Here is an 18,972-nt window from a genome sequence, read left to right as displayed (position 1 = left end):
CGAGAAAAGAACTGAAAACTAAAAAAAGCGAGGAGGTTACTGACTCCTAGTCAAAGCAGACAACCTTGAGCTTTTCATAGGAGACTGAGGATAAAAATCAACATAAATCAAAACTCCCACCTTTTCACTTCTCTGCCTCATCTGTTCTGACACCAGCTGCACAGGCAGCACTTCGGACCCTAACCACCCAGAGCTGGGTCAGACCTCACAAGTTAAAGGACACAGTCTTCCAGGCTGCCAAGTCAGCTCAAGACCTCAGGCACCAGCCACAAGCTTGGGGGTCCCCAGGGCCCCCTCACTTCTGACCTGTCTGCTCCCACTACTCCTTAAGTTTCAATAATTTACTGCACTGACTCAGAACTCTCAGAAAGCACTATACTTACGATTACAGGTTTATGACAGAAAAAATGATACAAATGAAGAGAAGCATAGGACAAAGTCTAGGAGGGTTCCCAATGCAGAGTTTCTATATCCCAAAAAGATACACACTACTCTATCACACACACTGATGTCTTCCACCAAACCAGGAAACCCATAAACCAAAACCAAACCCATTGCCGTCGAGTGGATTCCAAGTCATAGCAACCCTATAGGACAGAGTAGAACTGCCCCATCGAGTTTCCAAGGAGCACCTGGTGGATTTGAATTGCCAACCTTTATTGTTAGCAGCCATAGCACTTAACCACTACAGGTTTCCAGGAAACCCATGGAGCTTCTGTAATCAAAGCCTTTATTGGGTCTCATTACATAGTCATGATGATTAAATCATCCTATCTCCCCTGAGATCAGCTGATAGCACAAGGTGGTCTTTCTGGCCTAGTTAGCTCCCACCTGAGTCACCTCGACAGCATAGATTCTTAGGTGCAGTTTGGGGGCCTGCAGATAACAAAAACCAAAAACCAAACCCACTGCCATTGAGTTGATTCCAACTTATATCGACCCTGTAACGCAGAATGGAACTGTCCCATAGGGTTTCCAAGGCTGTAATCTTTAGAGAAGTACACTGCCACATCTTTCTCCCATGGAGCAGTTGGTAGGTTCGAACCGCCTCAGGAAATTCCAAGGGTTTAGATTTCTCTCTCAGAAACCAAAGACAAAGACCAAATAATTCGGATACAGTTAATGTGAACCCCACAGAGACTCTGCCCCCTTTTAAGATTTCTTTGCCTGGTCAGTGCCTACCAAATTGAACAACACTGAAGCTATTCATTCCTATCTGAAGCCCTGGTCGCAGCTTCCCTCTGGTTTTGTGTCTGGGATGTGAGGTACTTTCTGACAGTCTCCCAGCCTCTCAAGACTTGTGGTGAGTCCTCCAATGCAGGAGTGGCTCCCTGTAGCCTGTACCTCCTGCAGCTGCACTAACCCCTCAGTCAGTGCTCCACCATGAGTACAAGTGTGTAGCCATCACCCTACATGGGGTTTGCAGCTCTGGACTGAGGCCTTTCTCTAGAAAAGGACACCATGTGGGCCTGGTAACAGTCATGATCACTGCAATCAGCCTCTTGCATGGTTGGCTTTTTATTTGTACAAATTACAGCTTTGTCCACACATTGCCATAGTGGTTGGGCCCAGGTGGAAGTCCTCTTCAGTGAAATGTCTTTTCTCTGACACTCAGTTCTACATTGTGAATAAAACATAAACCCTGATTCTGAATCCACGACCCAAAATTATTTGTTAAGGAGCATACATTCACTTCTCTTTCAAAAAACTTTTATTGAGATCTCACTATATGGCAGGCACTGTTATAGGCACTGTGGAGTCTTCAGCCCCTTAAAGCTAGCAAAACAGAAAGACTACCAATAAGATTAACGAGGAGGGTATTGTTATTCTTTGTTGCTGTGGAATCTGCACCAACTCATGGTGACCTTATGTATAAACAATGAAACGTTGCCAAGTCCTGCGCCATCTTTATGATAGTAGCTTTGTTTGAGTCCATTGTCAGCCCACTGTGTCAATCCTTCTCACAGAGGGCCTCCGTCGCCTTTGCCAATCCTCCACATTACCAACCATGATGTCCTTTTCCAGCGATTGGTCCTCCTTGATGACATGTCCAAAGTAAGCAAGCAGGAGTCTCACCATCCTCACCCCTAAGGAGCATTCTGGTTGTATCTCTTCTAAAACTGATTTGTTCATTTTTCTGGCAGCACACAATATATTCGATATTCTTCACCAATACCACAATTCAAATGCATCAATTCTTCCTTTTTCATTGTCCAGTGAGGAAAGTTATTACCCAATTATAAGTAGCAAGGAGAAAAATACAGCAGAGAAGGGAGATATGAAATGTTTGTGTTTTGGTACCAGGGCAGGGGGCAGGTTTTAGGTAAGGTCACCAGGGAAAGCCTCAGTGAGAAGGTGACATTTAAGTAAAGGCAAGGAAGTGAGGGAGCGAGCCCTTACGGGTTTGGAGAAATCCTACATGAATGTCAGGTGCTAGCACTCAGTGGCTTACAAAATACTTTTCCGTAATTATCTCATTTGACCCCAACAACCTCGTGTAGAGATAGGATTTTTGCCTGGTCCCTGGGGACAAACTATGAAATCTGATATTCAGATCACCTCTTGCTCCCCTGTGTCTGGGCCCTACCTAGTACATCATTCTTCTAGAAACATTCTTGTCAGCCCTTACAAAAATCTTCCAGAATCCCAGTCGGCCTCACTTTCACCCCTCCTCCCACTCCGCATGTTTCCCTGAGCCTGCCAGCTTCCTTGCCTGGGCCTCTTTGAAGGATTCTCTGGTACTTTGCTGGCTTGATGTCCACAATTATCCCTCTCATTTATTCTTGGGATTTCTTAAAATTGTGTTTTCACCTCTGATGGGTCTATTATATTGATTAAGAACATGGGCTTCAGAGTCAGGCAGACATGTTAAAATCCTGGCTCTGCCACTTACTCTATGACCTTGGGAATGTTTTTTATAACTCTTTGGATCTCAGTAACATGGAGGTAATAACAGCCACTTCATGTAATTGCTGTAAGATCTAAATAAGATAATGCATATAAAGCCCTTGGTGTAGTACCTAGAATATGATTAAAAAAAAAAAATGATAAGCACTTAATAAATAGTGAGGGTGGCAGTCGTTATTATCATGATTGAGAGCTGCATCAGCACCCAATGACTACCTTTCCTCTTCACCAAGCAGCCATTCCTTCCACTATTATTAAAACCAATCTTATTGTCTAAGCCAGTTTCCAACGAGTCAATTCCAATTAATGGTGACCCCATGTGTATAAGAGTAGAACTGTGCTCCATAGAGTTTTCAATGGCTGATTTTTCAGTAGTAGATCACCAGGCCCTTCTTCCAAGGAGCCTCTGGGTAGACTCAAACCTCTGACCTTTAGGTTAGCAGTGAGCATATTAACTGCTTGCACCACTCAGAGATTACTACCAAAGATTAAATGGAGGCAAGATGTCCTCTCATCTGTCTTGAAGGGGGCTGAATCCACCAGGGTCCTTAAGCAACGGTGTCTCCAGAGGCCACTACTTATAGTCATATGCTCCTGTCTATTCCTCCCATCTGAATGATCCACAACCCCACTCACCTTTGCTCTCCTATTCCAAGCAGTCTTCACTGCATAATTTAAATCCTGGTCCCTGCAGTGGTCTCAGTTGTAGCTGTAATTTGTTTGTGATTAGTATTAATTCTACAAGATAAAATTAGAGTTGCATATTGTTTACTGAACAAACAAGAGGAGAAAATGACCTATTTTCTGGGGAGCTGTGGTACAGAATGGCTAAATGCCACTGCTTTTCAGGAAGATTAATGTAAAATATGCACAGGGTCATTTATAATATTAAAAATAAAATTACTGGTGTGTCTTTTCAACAAAGCAATGAAGATAAATGTCAAACTGGGAAACCTTGGGAAAAGTACCATGCAACAAAATAAAGAGGCTCTTTAGGCTACAAAGAATAAGAAAAATTTTAATTTCTTTTGAGAGCTCAACCACGAAATGAAACACACTGTGCTTTCCTGCTGATAGCCTGCAAGAATCTGTGTGGTTCCTAATAAACATATGTGGAGACTGACCTGGTCAGAAGTGTTGGGGTTTCGGAGCAAACTCTCAGTGAGCTCTGTCTTGTCGAGTGACAGCCTTGGTTTTGGCCTCCCTCTCCCTCACCTCACCTCCAGGCTATCACCTCCAGCATGTAACCCACACCCACTCACTTCTCTCCACAGCCACCAGCAGTTCTTGTCTTCAGTTCTTGCTTAGTATGTTAGAACAACAACTTACGAACTGATTGTCCCACTTCTTATTAAATTTGTCTTCTCCAATCCATTATCTCTAAGTCATTCAGAATTATCTTTTTAAAGACAAATCTAATTTTTTTTTTTTTGAGGCCTATGGATGGCACAAACCATTTGCGCTGGATGGCACAAACCATTTGTGCTTAGCTACTTACCTAAAGGTTAGTGGTTTGAACCCACCCAGTAGGGCTGCAGAAGAAAGACCTGGCAATCTGCATTCACAAAGATTACAACCAAGAAAACCCTATGGAGCTCAGTTCTACTCAGTAACACATGGAGTTGCCCCATGAGTCTGAATTGATTCAATGGCAACAAGTGTTTTGGTTTTAATCCAATGTCTTAGCCTTTTGTCAAACTCCTGAAATAAAATCCTGATCCCTTACCGAGGCTGCAAGATCTTGCCTGATTGGGTCCCTCCCTCAACAGCAATCTCTCACAACCCTCACAACTCTCCTTAACCTTCTTGGCCACACTGGCCTTCACTCTATTTCTAGATCATGAACTTCCTTTCCCACTCCAGGCCTTGCAGCTTCTGATCCTCCACAGCCTTTTTACATGGCTGATTGGTTTTCTCAGTCCGTGTCAGTGTCAAATATCGGATTCTCTGAGATGACTCACATGACTCACCTACTGAGTTAGGTTATCCGTGTTACTCTGTTCACCACTTTTGCCCCAAAGCCAGACACATAGTGGAAGCTCTGAAAATTGTTATTCAATAAGCCAAACATTGGATTGAATTGGGGGGGTGGGGGGAGTTGGATGGAATTTGTCCTGTGTAACCCAGGGAATCAGCAATTTCCAGAATGCAAGCAAATGCCACCTCATGACATTCTTCCACTTAAACTCGGTGATCTATTTTGCATTTCTTCAACATACATTCATTAGCACTCACTATGTGTCAAGCACCCTCCACGTGATAAAATAAGTAAGATAGACCACCTGCCTCAAGGCATTTAGAATTTAGTGGAAAACATACCACCGAGACCTAATCATCCGACAGAGTGAGGGGACTGCAGAGATAAAGGTATGTAGTGATTACCAGAGCACGCCAGAGGGAGACGCTTCTTTCTTCAAGGGAGAAACACAGTCAATTGGGGAAAGCAACATCCGATTTAGGAGGAATTGTTCTGTTGGAGAAATGATTCCAGACACTGGAATCGGGTTACACAGAGGCTGTAGTGATCACTGCACATTCAAGAAATTGCAAGTCATGGGGCGTAGCTAAAGATTTGAAGGGACATGGTAAACTGGTAAAGTGGCTGTGCCAGGTGTGTAGACCCTTGATGTGGAGTGAATATTCTTGAAGCCATCAAAGGTTTATACTAGGATTAAGGCCTAAAGGGAGCTAGCTTCAGAAAGCTAACCCCAGTGGTAGGATGACTCTAGAGACAAATACTCCCGAAAATTCATCATTGAAATTACTATTCTTAATGGGCGCTGCAAATAACTGTTGGGTTTGTCCCCATTATTATTTTGCTTAAAGAGTCTTGTGTGATGTGAGGTATGCCCAAAGATTCCGTCTGTCCCCAAGATTGGCCTTTCCAGCCCCCTCCTTGACCCTTTCCCATACACCCCCATGGCCAATTCTCCCAAAGTTCTTGGGATGGTCTCTGAAAGTAGCTCATATTAAGAACAGAGCAGATTGTTTTATGCACACATGACTTCATTTGATCCCCACAAAAACCCCGTTAGATAGCATCCCTGAATTACAGAAGAGAAAAACCCTGTGAACTGTGTCAAGTCCACACTGGTGGCTACTAGAAGATGGGGCTGGAACCTAGTATTATTTTCTCCACCCCTTAGAGGTCTCAGCAACACAGATTAAGCAAAGTGATACTTTGGGCCTGTGGAGCAATAATGGAAATGGAACCTAGGTGTGGAAGGGACTCTGAGAACATGGACCAAGGAGGAAGGTGTCACAGTCAAAGGGTGGGTGGGTGGTGCTGGCAGCCTTGGAATTCCTCCACAGGAGAAGGAACTAAAGATGAAGATCCATTTCTCTTACACCAGAGGTTCTCAGACTTTAGTGTATTCAATTGTCACCTGGGAGCTTGTGGAAATTGCTGGTTCTGAGGCTTCACCCCCAGATATTCTGATCTCATCCATCTGTGATGTGGCTGAAGGAGTGATACAATTACCAGGTTATCTTAGGCTGGGTTCTCTAGAGAAGCAAAACCAGTGAGGCACATATATCTAGAGAGAAAGAAAGATTTATATCAAAGAAATGGCTCATGTGGTTGTAGAGGCTGGCAAGTTCTAAGTCCATGGGTCAGACATCAGACTGGAGGCTGCTCCTGACTCATATAGCTGTAAAAAAAAAAAAAATAGGGCTGATTAACCCAAGATCAGTAGGTAAGACAGCAGGCTGCTGGCTCACAGGCTGCAGAGGCTGATGATTTCCAAGATCTGCTGGCAATACGGCAGGCTTAAGTCTCAAGAACCAGAGATCAGATAATGACAAGCCAGATGCAGAATCCAGAACAAGAAAGTGAGCTTTGCCAGAACATTCATATATATCTTGGATGCAGACCACACCCCTGAGGAAATTCCACTTACAACTGATTGGCTGATCACATCAGATTACATCATGGAAGATGACAACATCATTACATAACTGCCAAATTACATCATTACATAACTGCCAGGCTACATCATTACATAACTGCCAAACCACTAAGAATCATGGTCCATCCAAGTTGGCATACAACCTTAACCATCACGTCAGGCTCCTGGGTGACTCTGATGCAGGAGATCTGGGGACACACCATGAAGACAATAGTCTAACCCCATCGTAAGTGAGAATGGCTGGCTTCGGGATCTACAAACTTAGAACAGAAGAAAACCTAGGGTGTCATCTTCAGACAAGGAAACTGAGGCCTGGGGCAGAGGGTAATGCCTGGCTCACAGCCCCAGGGGCTAGTGGTAGGCCTAGGCCTCGAACTGGCTCTCCTGATTCCCAGCACAGAGCTTTCTCACACAACCCGCTGGCAGCCATCCATAGCTCAGCCTTCTCGTCACCAATTTACATTTTGAATATGAACCCAAGATGCCAGTTCTTTAATGAGGTTGTCCACACTACAATTTATGAGACTCAAAGCCCTCAGCAGGACTGGTCTCTGCCAGGCTTAATTTACACAGTTCCCAGGCCTTCCAACACCCCCATTAACGTCAGCAAGGTAGCTGCAGCTGTTAGCCTGTGTACACTATTTGATGACATTCTCATCATGTAACCATCCATTTTCATGTCACTGGGGTTGTTTATCCTCAAGCACTTCATTCTCTGAGTCCTGGAAGATGCTGGGTTTCACCCAGCAGGTGGGAGCCTGGCCCAGTCTCTGGGCTCCAGCTCCAGCCCCACTCTTGACCTCACATCCTCTAGAAGTCAGTCTCCTCCCACCCATCACCTCCCTTTCTCTTTAAGAGCAAAAGCCCCTTCTCACTGAAAAAAAAAAAAAAAAAAAATTGTTTTTTTTTTCTTCTCACTGAAGCAGCCCTCAATTCTCCTTCCTTTAACGAGCATCACTGGTTAGGCAAGAACAAGCACTGGGAGATGGCCAGAAAGCTGATACAAATGTGCCTTTTTTTAATGCCACATAAATCACTTTAATTAAAAATTAATTAAGTGCCCTAAAATTTGACATTCATTTAAAAAAGAAATTTGAGTTAGGAGAGTTGTGTAGATTTTGTAGCATCAAATCTCCAAGACACAATCGAAGGAGGGGAGGACGTGTGGGCTCCGTTTTGAATACACAATTAAGGACAAGGAATCATTCTCAGTGATGGACCCAATAAGTCATCCATGGTATAGAACAGCAATTCATGTAACCTGGCTGGGCCACACGTGTCTCTGATGCAACTCAGAACTAACTTCTGCTGCATTCAGAGAGGAGATAAACGGACAAACAAATGTGCCATGCTGTTTGGGGGGAGATGTTCCAGGATAAAAATGACAGATGACAGAGATGGGAAATGCCAGCACGAGGCTAGGAAGGGGAGCTTGTTGGGTGAGTTGCTTAGTAAAGAGGCAGAGGAGGACAGAAGACTTCAAGAAGAGTCAGTCACAATGGTCATCATTAATAAAGATGGCACTAACTATATCAAATCAGCCTTATAAAAATATAGTCATCAACCACCACTGCCCAAAATTACGATGTCAGAGATGGAACAGGCTTTGGAGGTTGATTTCAAGGCCAAAGCCCTCACTGTGTCTCACCAATTTCCAAGGCCACTTCTATCTCTGACGTCCTAATTCTGGAGTTGGGGGGTGCCCAGTAAGGTAAAAAGGACGCACCAAAATATACAGGTGCTCCATGGCAGGTCCTCCAGCTCTCCAAGGAAGCAGCTCTCAACACTATGCCCCTGGGAATCACCTGGAGACTTTTTAAAACCGCCAATACCAGGGCTTCACCTCCAGAGATACTTTTATACCTAGTCTGGTGGGGCCTGAACATCATATTCCTAACTTCCCAAGTGACTCCCATGAGCAGTCAAGCCCGAGAACCTCTGCTCTGGAAGGTGTTCTAATCTGAACAATAGGAGAGGAACTCGATCTGGGGTCATCTGACCAGGTGGTGCTGGGCCCTCATCTGTGGTTTACTGGCTGTGAGACCTCAGACAAGCCACCTAGAATAACTGGTTGCAGGTTGTACTGTATAGAATGCAGTTCTTCGTACATTATTTAGTATCTCAGATCCTCAGTCTTCTGATTAATCAAATGGGAATAATAATAACTGCTCTGCCAGGTTTTTATGAGGTTCAAACAAGGAAGGATCAGGAAAGCATATTATAAGCCTTCAAAATGCTATACAAAGGTAAGGAATGATGACAATTTAAGACCCCCTACTGACTTTTTTTTACTGACTTACATTGTTAGTCTGGGGAGAAATGCTGTTTGTGTCAAAGGCTAAAAAGTAAATCACCACAGAGAATACTTTTACTAACAAAAATTCCCAAGTACCAATCCTCCCTAGAGTGGCTTGATCTCAGCTCTCCCTCATCTTATTGTGATTGGGCATTTGGGTGTTTCAACGGTGCTACTAGGAATCACCTGCTCTCATGGTGGAAGGCATGAGGAAGTGCCCCAGGAAGCAGGGGGTGGCCCCTTCCTCCTGCTCTGGAGACGGGCTTCAGGTTACCCTAGCCCATAAGCTACAGCAGCCACTTCACAACCACAGAGAGATGCTGTTTAGGAAACTCGGGCACTTGATTAAAGCCATCCACCAAGGGTACTTTACCTCCTTAGAATTTATAGGCCCCATAAAGAAAGAACTTGAGAAGACAGAGCAGTTGCTTTTTGTTGCGCCTCATTAGTTTTGAGTTTGGGCTGGCAGCAGGGATCAGACATGAGGAGTCCATCTAATTGAATCTCCTGTAAGCATAAAGTGCCCTCTGGTATGGAGGAGGCTATGCCACTGAGACTGGGAGTCTCCAGCTGGGGGAAGGAGGCGAAGAAAAACTGGGAGAAGCAAGACTGAAGGAGATGACTCCTCTGGGCTGCCCTGGCTATATAGCCCAGGAAGCAAGGTCCTGGGAATGCAATCAGGCATCCAGAGAGTGAAAACAGCACTACACCCACACTCCTGGACACCACTTTGTCGAGGCCTATGGGCAAAGGGCAGGGAAGCTGACTTCCTGCCCTTCCACACCTGCCAGTACTTTTTTTTTATGGGCAAAGGGCAGGGAAGCTGACTTCCTGCCCTTCCACACCAGCCAGTACCACTCCTAAGGACACCCTTCACCTGGAGACAGCCACAGACAGACACAGAACAAAGGATAGAGAATAAGGTGTCAAGAAATGTGGATTTCCGCCAACCCCTCAGCCAGCCGTGTAGCCACTCTGAGCCTTTTGTGTTCTCAACTGAAAAATGGACATAATAATACCATCCTCAGTTCAATTCCCAAATATTTGGTGGGTGATCTATATATGACACTGTTGTAGACTCAGGAAGATAAGACTCGATAACTCCCTTCAAGTCACTGATATCCTGTTGCAGAAGAGAGCTATGCAAAAGCCAATAAAAACATAAGGTGGAATGCCTGCCATGTTAAATACAAGAACATGAATGTACCATCAAAGCTCAAAGAAAAGCATTCTTCATGGAGAGGTGAAGAGGACAGAATCCATGGAAATGTCACAGAGGAGATGGGGAGATTCAGAGCCCGACCCCCACTGCCGCAAGATGAGGAGTTTGCGGAAGGCCTTCCCAGATGCGAGAGCAACTCAAAGACCACAAAGGTGGCTCATTACCTACTGTGTATCCTAGGATTGCCCTAACCAAGCACCACAAAGCGGGCGGCTTAAAATGACAATGGATTTTCTCACAATTCTAGAGGCTGAGAGTCTGAATTCAGGGTGTCAACAGGGCCATCCTCTCTTTGAAAGCTCTAGAGGAAGATCCTTCTTCGTCTTTCTCACCTTCTGGTGGCCCTAGGTGTTCCTAGGCTTGCAGCTGCAGTGTAACTCTGTCTTCCCTCTGTCTGTCTGTGTCTCTTCTTTTTTCACAACGACGTCATTCAGATTGGACTAGGACCCATTCAACTCCACTATGACCTCACGTTAACTGATAACATCTGCAAAAATCTTATTTCCAAACAAGGTGCACTTAGGGACAGGTGGTATGGGTGTGCGTGGGCTCGAGGGTGACAATCCCAGGTAGGGAGGACTGGGGGTTAGTCTGCTCATGGCCTTGTGAACCAAACCCACAGCAGGGAGCCCACAACCTGGGGTGAGTGGGCCTTCAGTCGTGCATGAGCTTTGGTTCTGATTTTGGAGCCTTAAAGGATGCTGGTGATCATGGAGCCCAACTCCTTCCTTGCACAGAGGAGACAGACCAAGGGAGGTACTTTGTTACGCAACACACTCATGACAGAACAAAGATTAGAATCCCAGATCTTTTATTATTCACTGCTCTGTAGAGAATAAGGTAAGAGTATAACCTTATGGGACCACAGACGTATATGCTGTTGGATAGTGCCTGAACAGACATTACGAGGTGCATGACTGTATATATGTGGCCTACTCACGATGGGCCAGGATGGTGTAATTGGAGCACACATGTATGAACACAGTTGGTGAAAGTGTAAATTGAATTAACTTCTAGAAAGCAATGTGGCAATATGTAACAAGAGCTTTAAAATGTTTATACTCTTTGATTCAGTAATTCCCCTTCTAGGAATCTATCCTATGAAAATAATCTGAAATTTAGCAGGCTAAGGTTTATGCTCAAAGACATTCTTCAAAGTATTTTTTTTTAAAAAAAAAAATCTAATCACTGAATAATGCTTAAATAAATGCGGGTGCATTGTAGCCGTTAAGAAGTATTCTTGTGGGGAATTTTTAAAGCCCTTGGAAAAGCTTCTGAGATAACCTTAATTATTTTAAGGGAGAATGCACAGTTTTACGTACATATGTCACAACTAAACACACTTTCAAAGCATAAACCCTTTACCGTCGATTCCAACTTATAGGGACCCTGTAGGACAGAGTAGAACATCCCCATAGGGTGTCCAAGAGTGTAATCTTTACAGAAGCAGACTGCCACATCTTTCTGCCCTGGGTTTGAACAGCCGACTTTTTAGTTAGCAGCTGCATGCTTAACCCCTGGGCAACCAGGGCTCCTTTTTAAAGCATAGGGGGAAAACACTAGAAAGAAATATATACCGAGATACTAAAAATGGTGGCCTTGAGATGGTGTGATTCGGACTTTTTTTAATTATTGTAAATATATATAACATAATACTTGCTAATTCAACATTTTTCATATATATGATTCAATGACACCAATTACATCAATCACAGTATGTAACCATCACTGAGCACTATTTTTATTTACTTTTATTCTGGTTTCAAATTCCAAAAAACAGACATGTGTTCTTAGAATGAAAAAAAATAAAAGAAGGTGGAAGACATATTAAGGGAATGACAAGTAATTGGTGAGTGAACACACGCACGTTCATGAAGAACCACAATGGGGCAAGAGGCCTGAACTTAAGGTGTGAACAAAACACTACAACATCTAGACATTCCGTAGATTGGGGAGGACTTTACACGTTTTGTATTTTGCTTATGTTTTCTTTGGTAGGGCTGGGAGTGAATGTAATATGATCCTAACTGCATTTAACAATCATATATACTAAGGCCTAAGAAAAAATGCTCTAGAAACAAGAAATCACCCAGCAAGTATGAAGGAGAATTTTTCTTATTATCCAAAATACCTTTGCTCTGAAGGAGGGGCTGAGAGGACAGGCAGGGTCACTGGCAGGTAGGGCCCACAAGCTGGGGTAGACACTCCAGTTCTGGCCCTAGCCAGCAGCTCCCAGCTGGAGGTTACCTGTGTGTCACAGCCCCTCACCTTCCCCGCCCCCACTTCTCTCTATTAAGTGGAAATAATAGCATCCCGCCTGTCCTGGTTGTTATAGGGTTTAGTGCGCTGGCAGATAAAGTTCCTGGGCTGTGCCTGGCATGTAGCAGGCACTCCATATGCATATTAAAGGGGTCCTGGCCATGCTCTGAATTCCTGGGACAAAGTCCGCAGCCACCCCAGCAAACCTCCACAGCCAGCTCTTGAAGGGGTGTGTATCTCCTCCCACTCTGTCTGGGGAAGGCCACAGCTTCCTGTGGACCAGGAATAGTCTGTTGGGAGAAGCATTTTATCTCCCAGCTTACAAGAGGACATTACAGACTGGTGGAGAACTGAAGTACAAAATTAAAGCTATAAAATGAACTCAACGTTTTATAAATGAACATTGTATCTCTCCTGGTCACTTTTTTTGTGTTTTGATTCTGTGTGTTTGCTATGAGAATATATGGAATTTGAGGAGAAAAATTTCATTGTGCATTTCCCTGCACTTACAGCCTATAAGGGGCTTGGAACAAACATAGTTTTTGATTGTTTTGAGACACAGGGACAGGTAGGGGTGGCGTTTTCCCCTCTCTGTGAGGAACAAAAGGGTGAAAGTGAACTACAAAGATCTAGTCACAAAAATAAGTTAAAAAACTGAGAAGGTGGTCTAAAGCTACAGTGGGCTTAGGTGACAAAGGCTCATCTGATTTTGTCTGCAGCTCCCACTTGGAGTCAGGTTTAGATGGTGCCTTGATCCAAAGGCTGTTTAAGTACACTTCTGGGGGGTGGTGCTGGCTGGGGCTGGGGGAACTTACAGCCTAATAGAGCAGATGGGAACATACCTGCGTTCTCCGGAGCTGGGTGCCTCCAATCAATGCCAAAGAGAGGTCTGAGCACTCAGCACAGAGAGGAGGGGTAATGCTGTCACAGATGGGATCTGTGAGCTGGACCCAGACAGAGAGCAGAATCTCCATCTGTAGAGAATGGGGTGTGCACTGTCATGGGACTGTGGCGGTTTTACTCCGGGAGTCTGGAACACACGGTTTGTGGGGAAAGGCAGAGGGAGGAGAGGCAGGAAAGTCAATTCTGTCCCAGATCAGTGAGGACCTGCAAGAGACAGTTTAAGAGCTCGGGCCTGATTCCCTGGAAGGTCTCAGCTCTTGCAGCTGGGCCTGTGTTTCCCATGCTCGTGACTCACAGAGAACACTCAGCCAGGCTGGAGGTAGGTCTGACAATGTCGTGTGTCCATCTGCCATCATCTGGCCAAGCTGAACCTCATCTGTACTATCCCAGAAAAGAGGGCAAAAGACCACCTCCAGGGTCCCCCACCACGACATGGAGAGAGCAGCTTTGCAGTATGGCAGGCTGGGTCCAAATCCTACGTACAAGCTGTGAACTTAGTCAAGTCACTTAGCTCCTCTGACCTCAGTTCCTACTTAGGAAATGGGCATTGTTAAGACTGGCCCAACTTCCCACAGATTCAGATGTCTTCAGGTAGACAGAGGATTCTAGAAGTAAGCAGGCGTCAGCTGATGTTAGTTTCCATGCTATTGAGAACAGATCAGTGAAGCAGAAAACAGGGGAATTTCAGACATTAAAGATCCTCCAGTCTGGCAAATTGCATATCACAACCAGCTGGGGGCCTTTTTAAAACATGTTTTCCATACCTCACCCAGGGGAGCCTGATTTCAGTTTCCCTTACCCTGACATAAAGCTCCTAAGGGCTGGGGGACTTGGCCAAGTGGAGCTCCTGATTCATACAAGAGCTGAGCATTGAGGAGGGTGGGACAGGGGACAGGGAGATGGTTGAGTCACCAGCTACATGGTGATGGAGCTAGAAAAGACAGTCAAGTGCATGGCAACCAGGCTTGAGGAGGTGGCCCAAGTGGGCCCTCCTTGCAAATCTCCATAGGACCCAGATGCCCCTCCAGCCCACACCACCCAAGAGTTGGGTGGCAGGAGGCAGAGTCAGAAGCAACAGCTAGGACCTTGCTGGGTGGTCTCTGTGTAGTAGGGCAGGTCAGGGCAGCCCTCTCCTCCTGGTTCCTGACTCTCCGGGGACTGCAGGCACAACAAGTGGTTAGGGGTTAATTAGCTATCATAACACATTATTCTTGATGCAGAGAACTAACAACTGCTAATACGTTCATTATGAAGTATGTCACACTGCCCCCTCTGGATAATACGGAACAAACCTTAGAGATATAGTCAAATCCCTCCTTTTAAAGAAGGGGAGACTTGTGGCCAGACAGGAGAAGGGGTCACATAGCCAGCCATGGAGGAGCCAGGTCGAAGACCCAGGGCTCGGGGTTTTACAATGGTGCTCTTGGCATTCCACAGCAGAAAGTACTGCATGTTTCCAGAGTCCTTTCAATAAGTCACTTCAATTGTAGAATCTGAGGTCAAAGACATGGGGAAGAAACACTGGACCAGGCATGCCTCTTGACACTTCTGAATTCCACCTTGAGGGCAGAACTGTCTGTGTGCAGATGGGACTCTATCTGTAGGCTGTTTACCTGACCCACTAAAGTCATGAGCTTGAGAACCAACCCTACGATGTTCAGCGAATGTGGACCAAACCTCAGGCCACTCTGCTATTCATCATCACTAGAAAGTGAAACCCCCAGAAGACGTGGGGACGGCGGGGAGAGTGTTAAGGGCTTTGGCTTCTACTCAGCCTCCTGGTGTTGGCCCAGAGGTGTAGCCAAATTGAGATGGGGCAGTCTCTATCTTGCCAGGTATCGGGGTATGAAAGGCAGGGAGGAGTGAAGCAGCCTTCTCAGGGGATCCCCCAATCAGGCCATCTGTGCCCAGAGCCACTCAAATTGACCAGGGTGTGTGTCTCTGTGTACTCTCCAGGAACATCCCCAGCCTCCAAGATGGCCTTGCAGAGTTCCTTCACTTGCTGGAATGGGACAGTCCTTCAGCTCGGGCAGGCCTGCGACTTCCACCAGGACTGTGCCCAGGGAGAGGATGAAGGCCAGCTGTGCAGTGAGTACATGGGGGCTGCCCTCTCCTGCCCAGCCCACACCATCTCCCCCTCCACCCCAGAACATGGGAACTTGGACAACCTTCCTGATTTCCAGAGCCACTTGTCTCTCTCAACTTGCAAAAGCCACACAGTCTTTAAGAGGCAAGCAAAGATGTATGGTCTAAGAACAGCACAATCCTCATGGCCCATGTAAGTTAAGAAGAAAACCGGACCTCGTAGGTAATGCTCTCAGCTCCCTCATGCTCAGAGGAAACCTGCAGCATAAACCCGAGCTCTGTAATGTGACATGAGAAGCCCTCTATGCCCAGACTTCACCCACTTTTTCAGACTCATCTTTCACCAGCTACTTGCAGCTCTTTCTTCCCCCAGCTCCAGCCCCATCAAACCACTTCTCAGCTCTCTCATGCCTCCATGGATTTGCTCATGGGTCTCCCTTACCTGGAATGCCCTTTCCCTTCTCAAGTCATATCTACTCCTTCAAGAATTGCCTAAGAGTCAGTTCTTGGAAGGCTCATCTGACTATTACCCACAAGTACAGTTGATTCTTCCTCCTCTAGACCCTCCCCCCATGCAGTGTATCCATGTGTCATAACATCTATTAGTTTTTTTAAGAATTTGATGGAGATATCATTTGCATGCAATATAATTCACCCATTTAAAGTGTACAAGTTAATGGTTTTTAGTATGTTCACAGAGTTGTACAACCATCACCACTATCAATTTTAGAACATTTTCATTACTTCAAAAAGAAACGCTGTGCCCTTTGGTTGACACCCCTTAACCCTTTCTCCTAACCCTAAAAAAACCCTAGGCAACCACTAATCTAGTTTTTGTCTCTTTCTGGACATTTTGTATAAATGGGTTCATATAATATGTGGTCTTTTGTGACTGGTTTCTTTTACTTATTCTTTCATGGTATATTCAAGGTTCATCCACTTTGTATCATGTATCAGCATTTCCTGAATGATATTTCATTGTACAGATATGCCACATTTTGTTTATGCATTCATCAATGATAGCCATTTGAGTTGTTCCCACTTTTTGGCTTTTGTGAATAATGTTGTTATGAACATTCTAGTACAAATTTTTGTGTGGACACGTGTTCATTTCTCTTGGGTAAATGCCTAGGACTGGAATTTCAGTCACAGGCTAACTCTATGTTTAACTTTTTGAGGAATTGTCAAACTGTTTTCCAAAGTGGCTGTATCATTTTATATTCCCATCAACAATATGTTAGGGTTCTAATTTCTCCACATTCTCGCCAACACTTGTTATTGTCTTTTTTAATTTTAGCTATCATATTAGGGACGCATCCATAACATTCATGGAGATTGTTTCCATGTCTCTCTTCCTCTTGTGTGCAGACCGTGCCCTGTAATCTTTCTCGTTCCAATAGCTCTCATGATTCCTGGCACAGTATAAGTGCTCCCTACTCTTTGCTGATTGAAATAAATGCATGAATTGGGAAAGCTGGACTCCACAAAAGAAAGAAAATTATTTGTGCCCATGTCAGTAGTTAGAGGCAGAGTTAGATTTCCAGACCAAGTGCTCATGCCACTTGGACAAGCTGCCTCCCTAGGAGCAATTGGTCCAAATTTCTTTAATTTTATTGCCAGGGAAACCACCAACACTTACAGAACTCCTATAACGTAAGCTAGAAAATGTGCTAGATACTGGAGCAGAGAAGAAAACACGGCCTCTGCTCTCAGAGGGCTGAAAATCCAGCACAGGAGGCAGAGAGTGAGACAACAGAGGCTTAGTTGGGAAAGGATGCAGCAGAGGCATGCCAGGGAGCTGCGGGGTCCAGGTGCAGAGAAAATGCCGCCCTGTCAGATACACAGCCTCTAAGACATGGAATTTTGCAAAATACCTTTAAAAAGTTAACAGTGTCCCCCAGGTCATCTAGACCGTTGTTGCCATTAGATGCCATGAAGTCATTTCCAGCTCTTACGACAGGATGAAACACTACCCAGTCCTGCGCCATCCTTACAATCCTTGCCATGTTTGAGCCATTGTTACAGCCATTGTGTCAGTCCAACTCTTTGAGGGTCTTCCTCTTTTTCACTAACACTCTACTTTGCCGAACATGATATCCTTCTCCAGGGACTTGTCCTGCCTGATAACTTGTCCAAAGTATGTGAGATGCAGTCTCATCATCCTCCCTTCCAAGAAACACTCTGGCTGTACTTCCTCCAAGACAGACTTGTTCATTCTTCCGGCGGTCCATTGTGTATTCAATATTCTTCACCAAAATCGTGATTCAAAGGCATCAGTTCTTCAGTCTCGCTTATTCAATGTCCAGCTTTCGCATGCATATGAGGCAATAGGAAACACCATGGCTTGGGTCAGGCCCACCTTAGTCTTAAAAGTGACATCTTTGCTTTTTAACACATTAAAAAGGTCTTTTGCACCAGATTTGCTCAACACAATATGTCGCTTGATTTCTTGACTGCTGCTACCATGGGTGTCGATTGTGGATCCAATCACAATGAAATCCTTGACAACTTGAATCTTATCTCTGTTTATCATGATGTTACTTATTGATCCCATTGTGAGGATTTTTGTTTTCTTTATGTGGAGGTGTAATCCTTAGCAAAGGCGATTGTATTTGATCTCCATCAGTAAGTGCTTCAAGTCCTCTTCACTTTCAGCAAGCAAGTTCATGTCATCTTCATAGCGTGGGTTGTTAATAAGTCCTCCTCCAATCCTGATGCCGCATTCTTCATATAGTCCAGCTTCTCAGATTATTTGCTCAGCATAGAGATTGAATAAGTGTGGTGAAAGGATACAGCCCTGATGCTCACCCTTCCTGACTTTAAACCATGCAGTATCCCCTTGTTCTGTTCGAACAACTGCCTCTTGGTCTATGTACAGGTTCTGCATGGGTACACTTAAGTGTTCTAAAATACCCATTCTTCGAAATATTATCCAAAATTTGTTATGATCCACACAGTTGAATGCCTTTGTGTAGTCAATAAAACACAGATAAGCATCTTTATGGTATTCTCTGCTTTCAGCCAAGGTACATCTGATATCAACAATGATATCCCTGGTTCTATGTCCTCTTCTGAATCAGGCTTAAATTTCTGACAGCTCCCTGTTAATGTACTGCTACAGCTGCTTTTGAATGATCTTTGGCAAAATTTTACTTGGGTGTGATATTAATGATATTGTTTGATAAATTTCACATTCTGTTAGATCACCTTTCTTTGGAATGGGCACAAATATGTATCTCAGGCAGGTAAGTGCCTTCTAATTTATTGGTATAGATAAGTTAGTGCTTCATCCATTTGTTGAAACATCTCTTTTGGAATTCCATCAATTCCTGGAGCCTGATTTTTCACCATCGCCTTCAGTGCAGCTTGGACTTCTTCCTTCAGTACCGTCA

General features: G+C 44.7%; 1 protein-coding gene across 1 annotated transcript in view; it reads left to right on the top strand.

Annotated features, from left to right (window-relative positions):
- Window positions 1-18,972, top strand: part of ALK (ALK receptor tyrosine kinase) — a 1,066,008-nt gene that overhangs the window by 875,808 nt on the left and 171,228 nt on the right. Inside the window, exon 6 of the mRNA XM_049904948.1 lies at window positions 15,452-15,583. Within this exon, the coding sequence (XP_049760905.1) occupies window positions 15,452-15,583 (132 nt within the window). The remainder of the gene's footprint in view (window positions 1-15,451; window positions 15,584-18,972) is intronic.

The sequence above is a fragment of the Elephas maximus genome, chromosome 12, assembly GCF_024166365.1.
Source record: "Elephas maximus indicus isolate mEleMax1 chromosome 12, mEleMax1 primary haplotype, whole genome shotgun sequence".
In the NCBI taxonomy this organism is placed as follows: domain Eukaryota; kingdom Metazoa; phylum Chordata; class Mammalia; order Proboscidea; family Elephantidae; genus Elephas; species Elephas maximus.
Note: the sequence above shows the minus strand (reverse complement) of the source record. Positions and strands in the feature narration are given on the sequence as shown.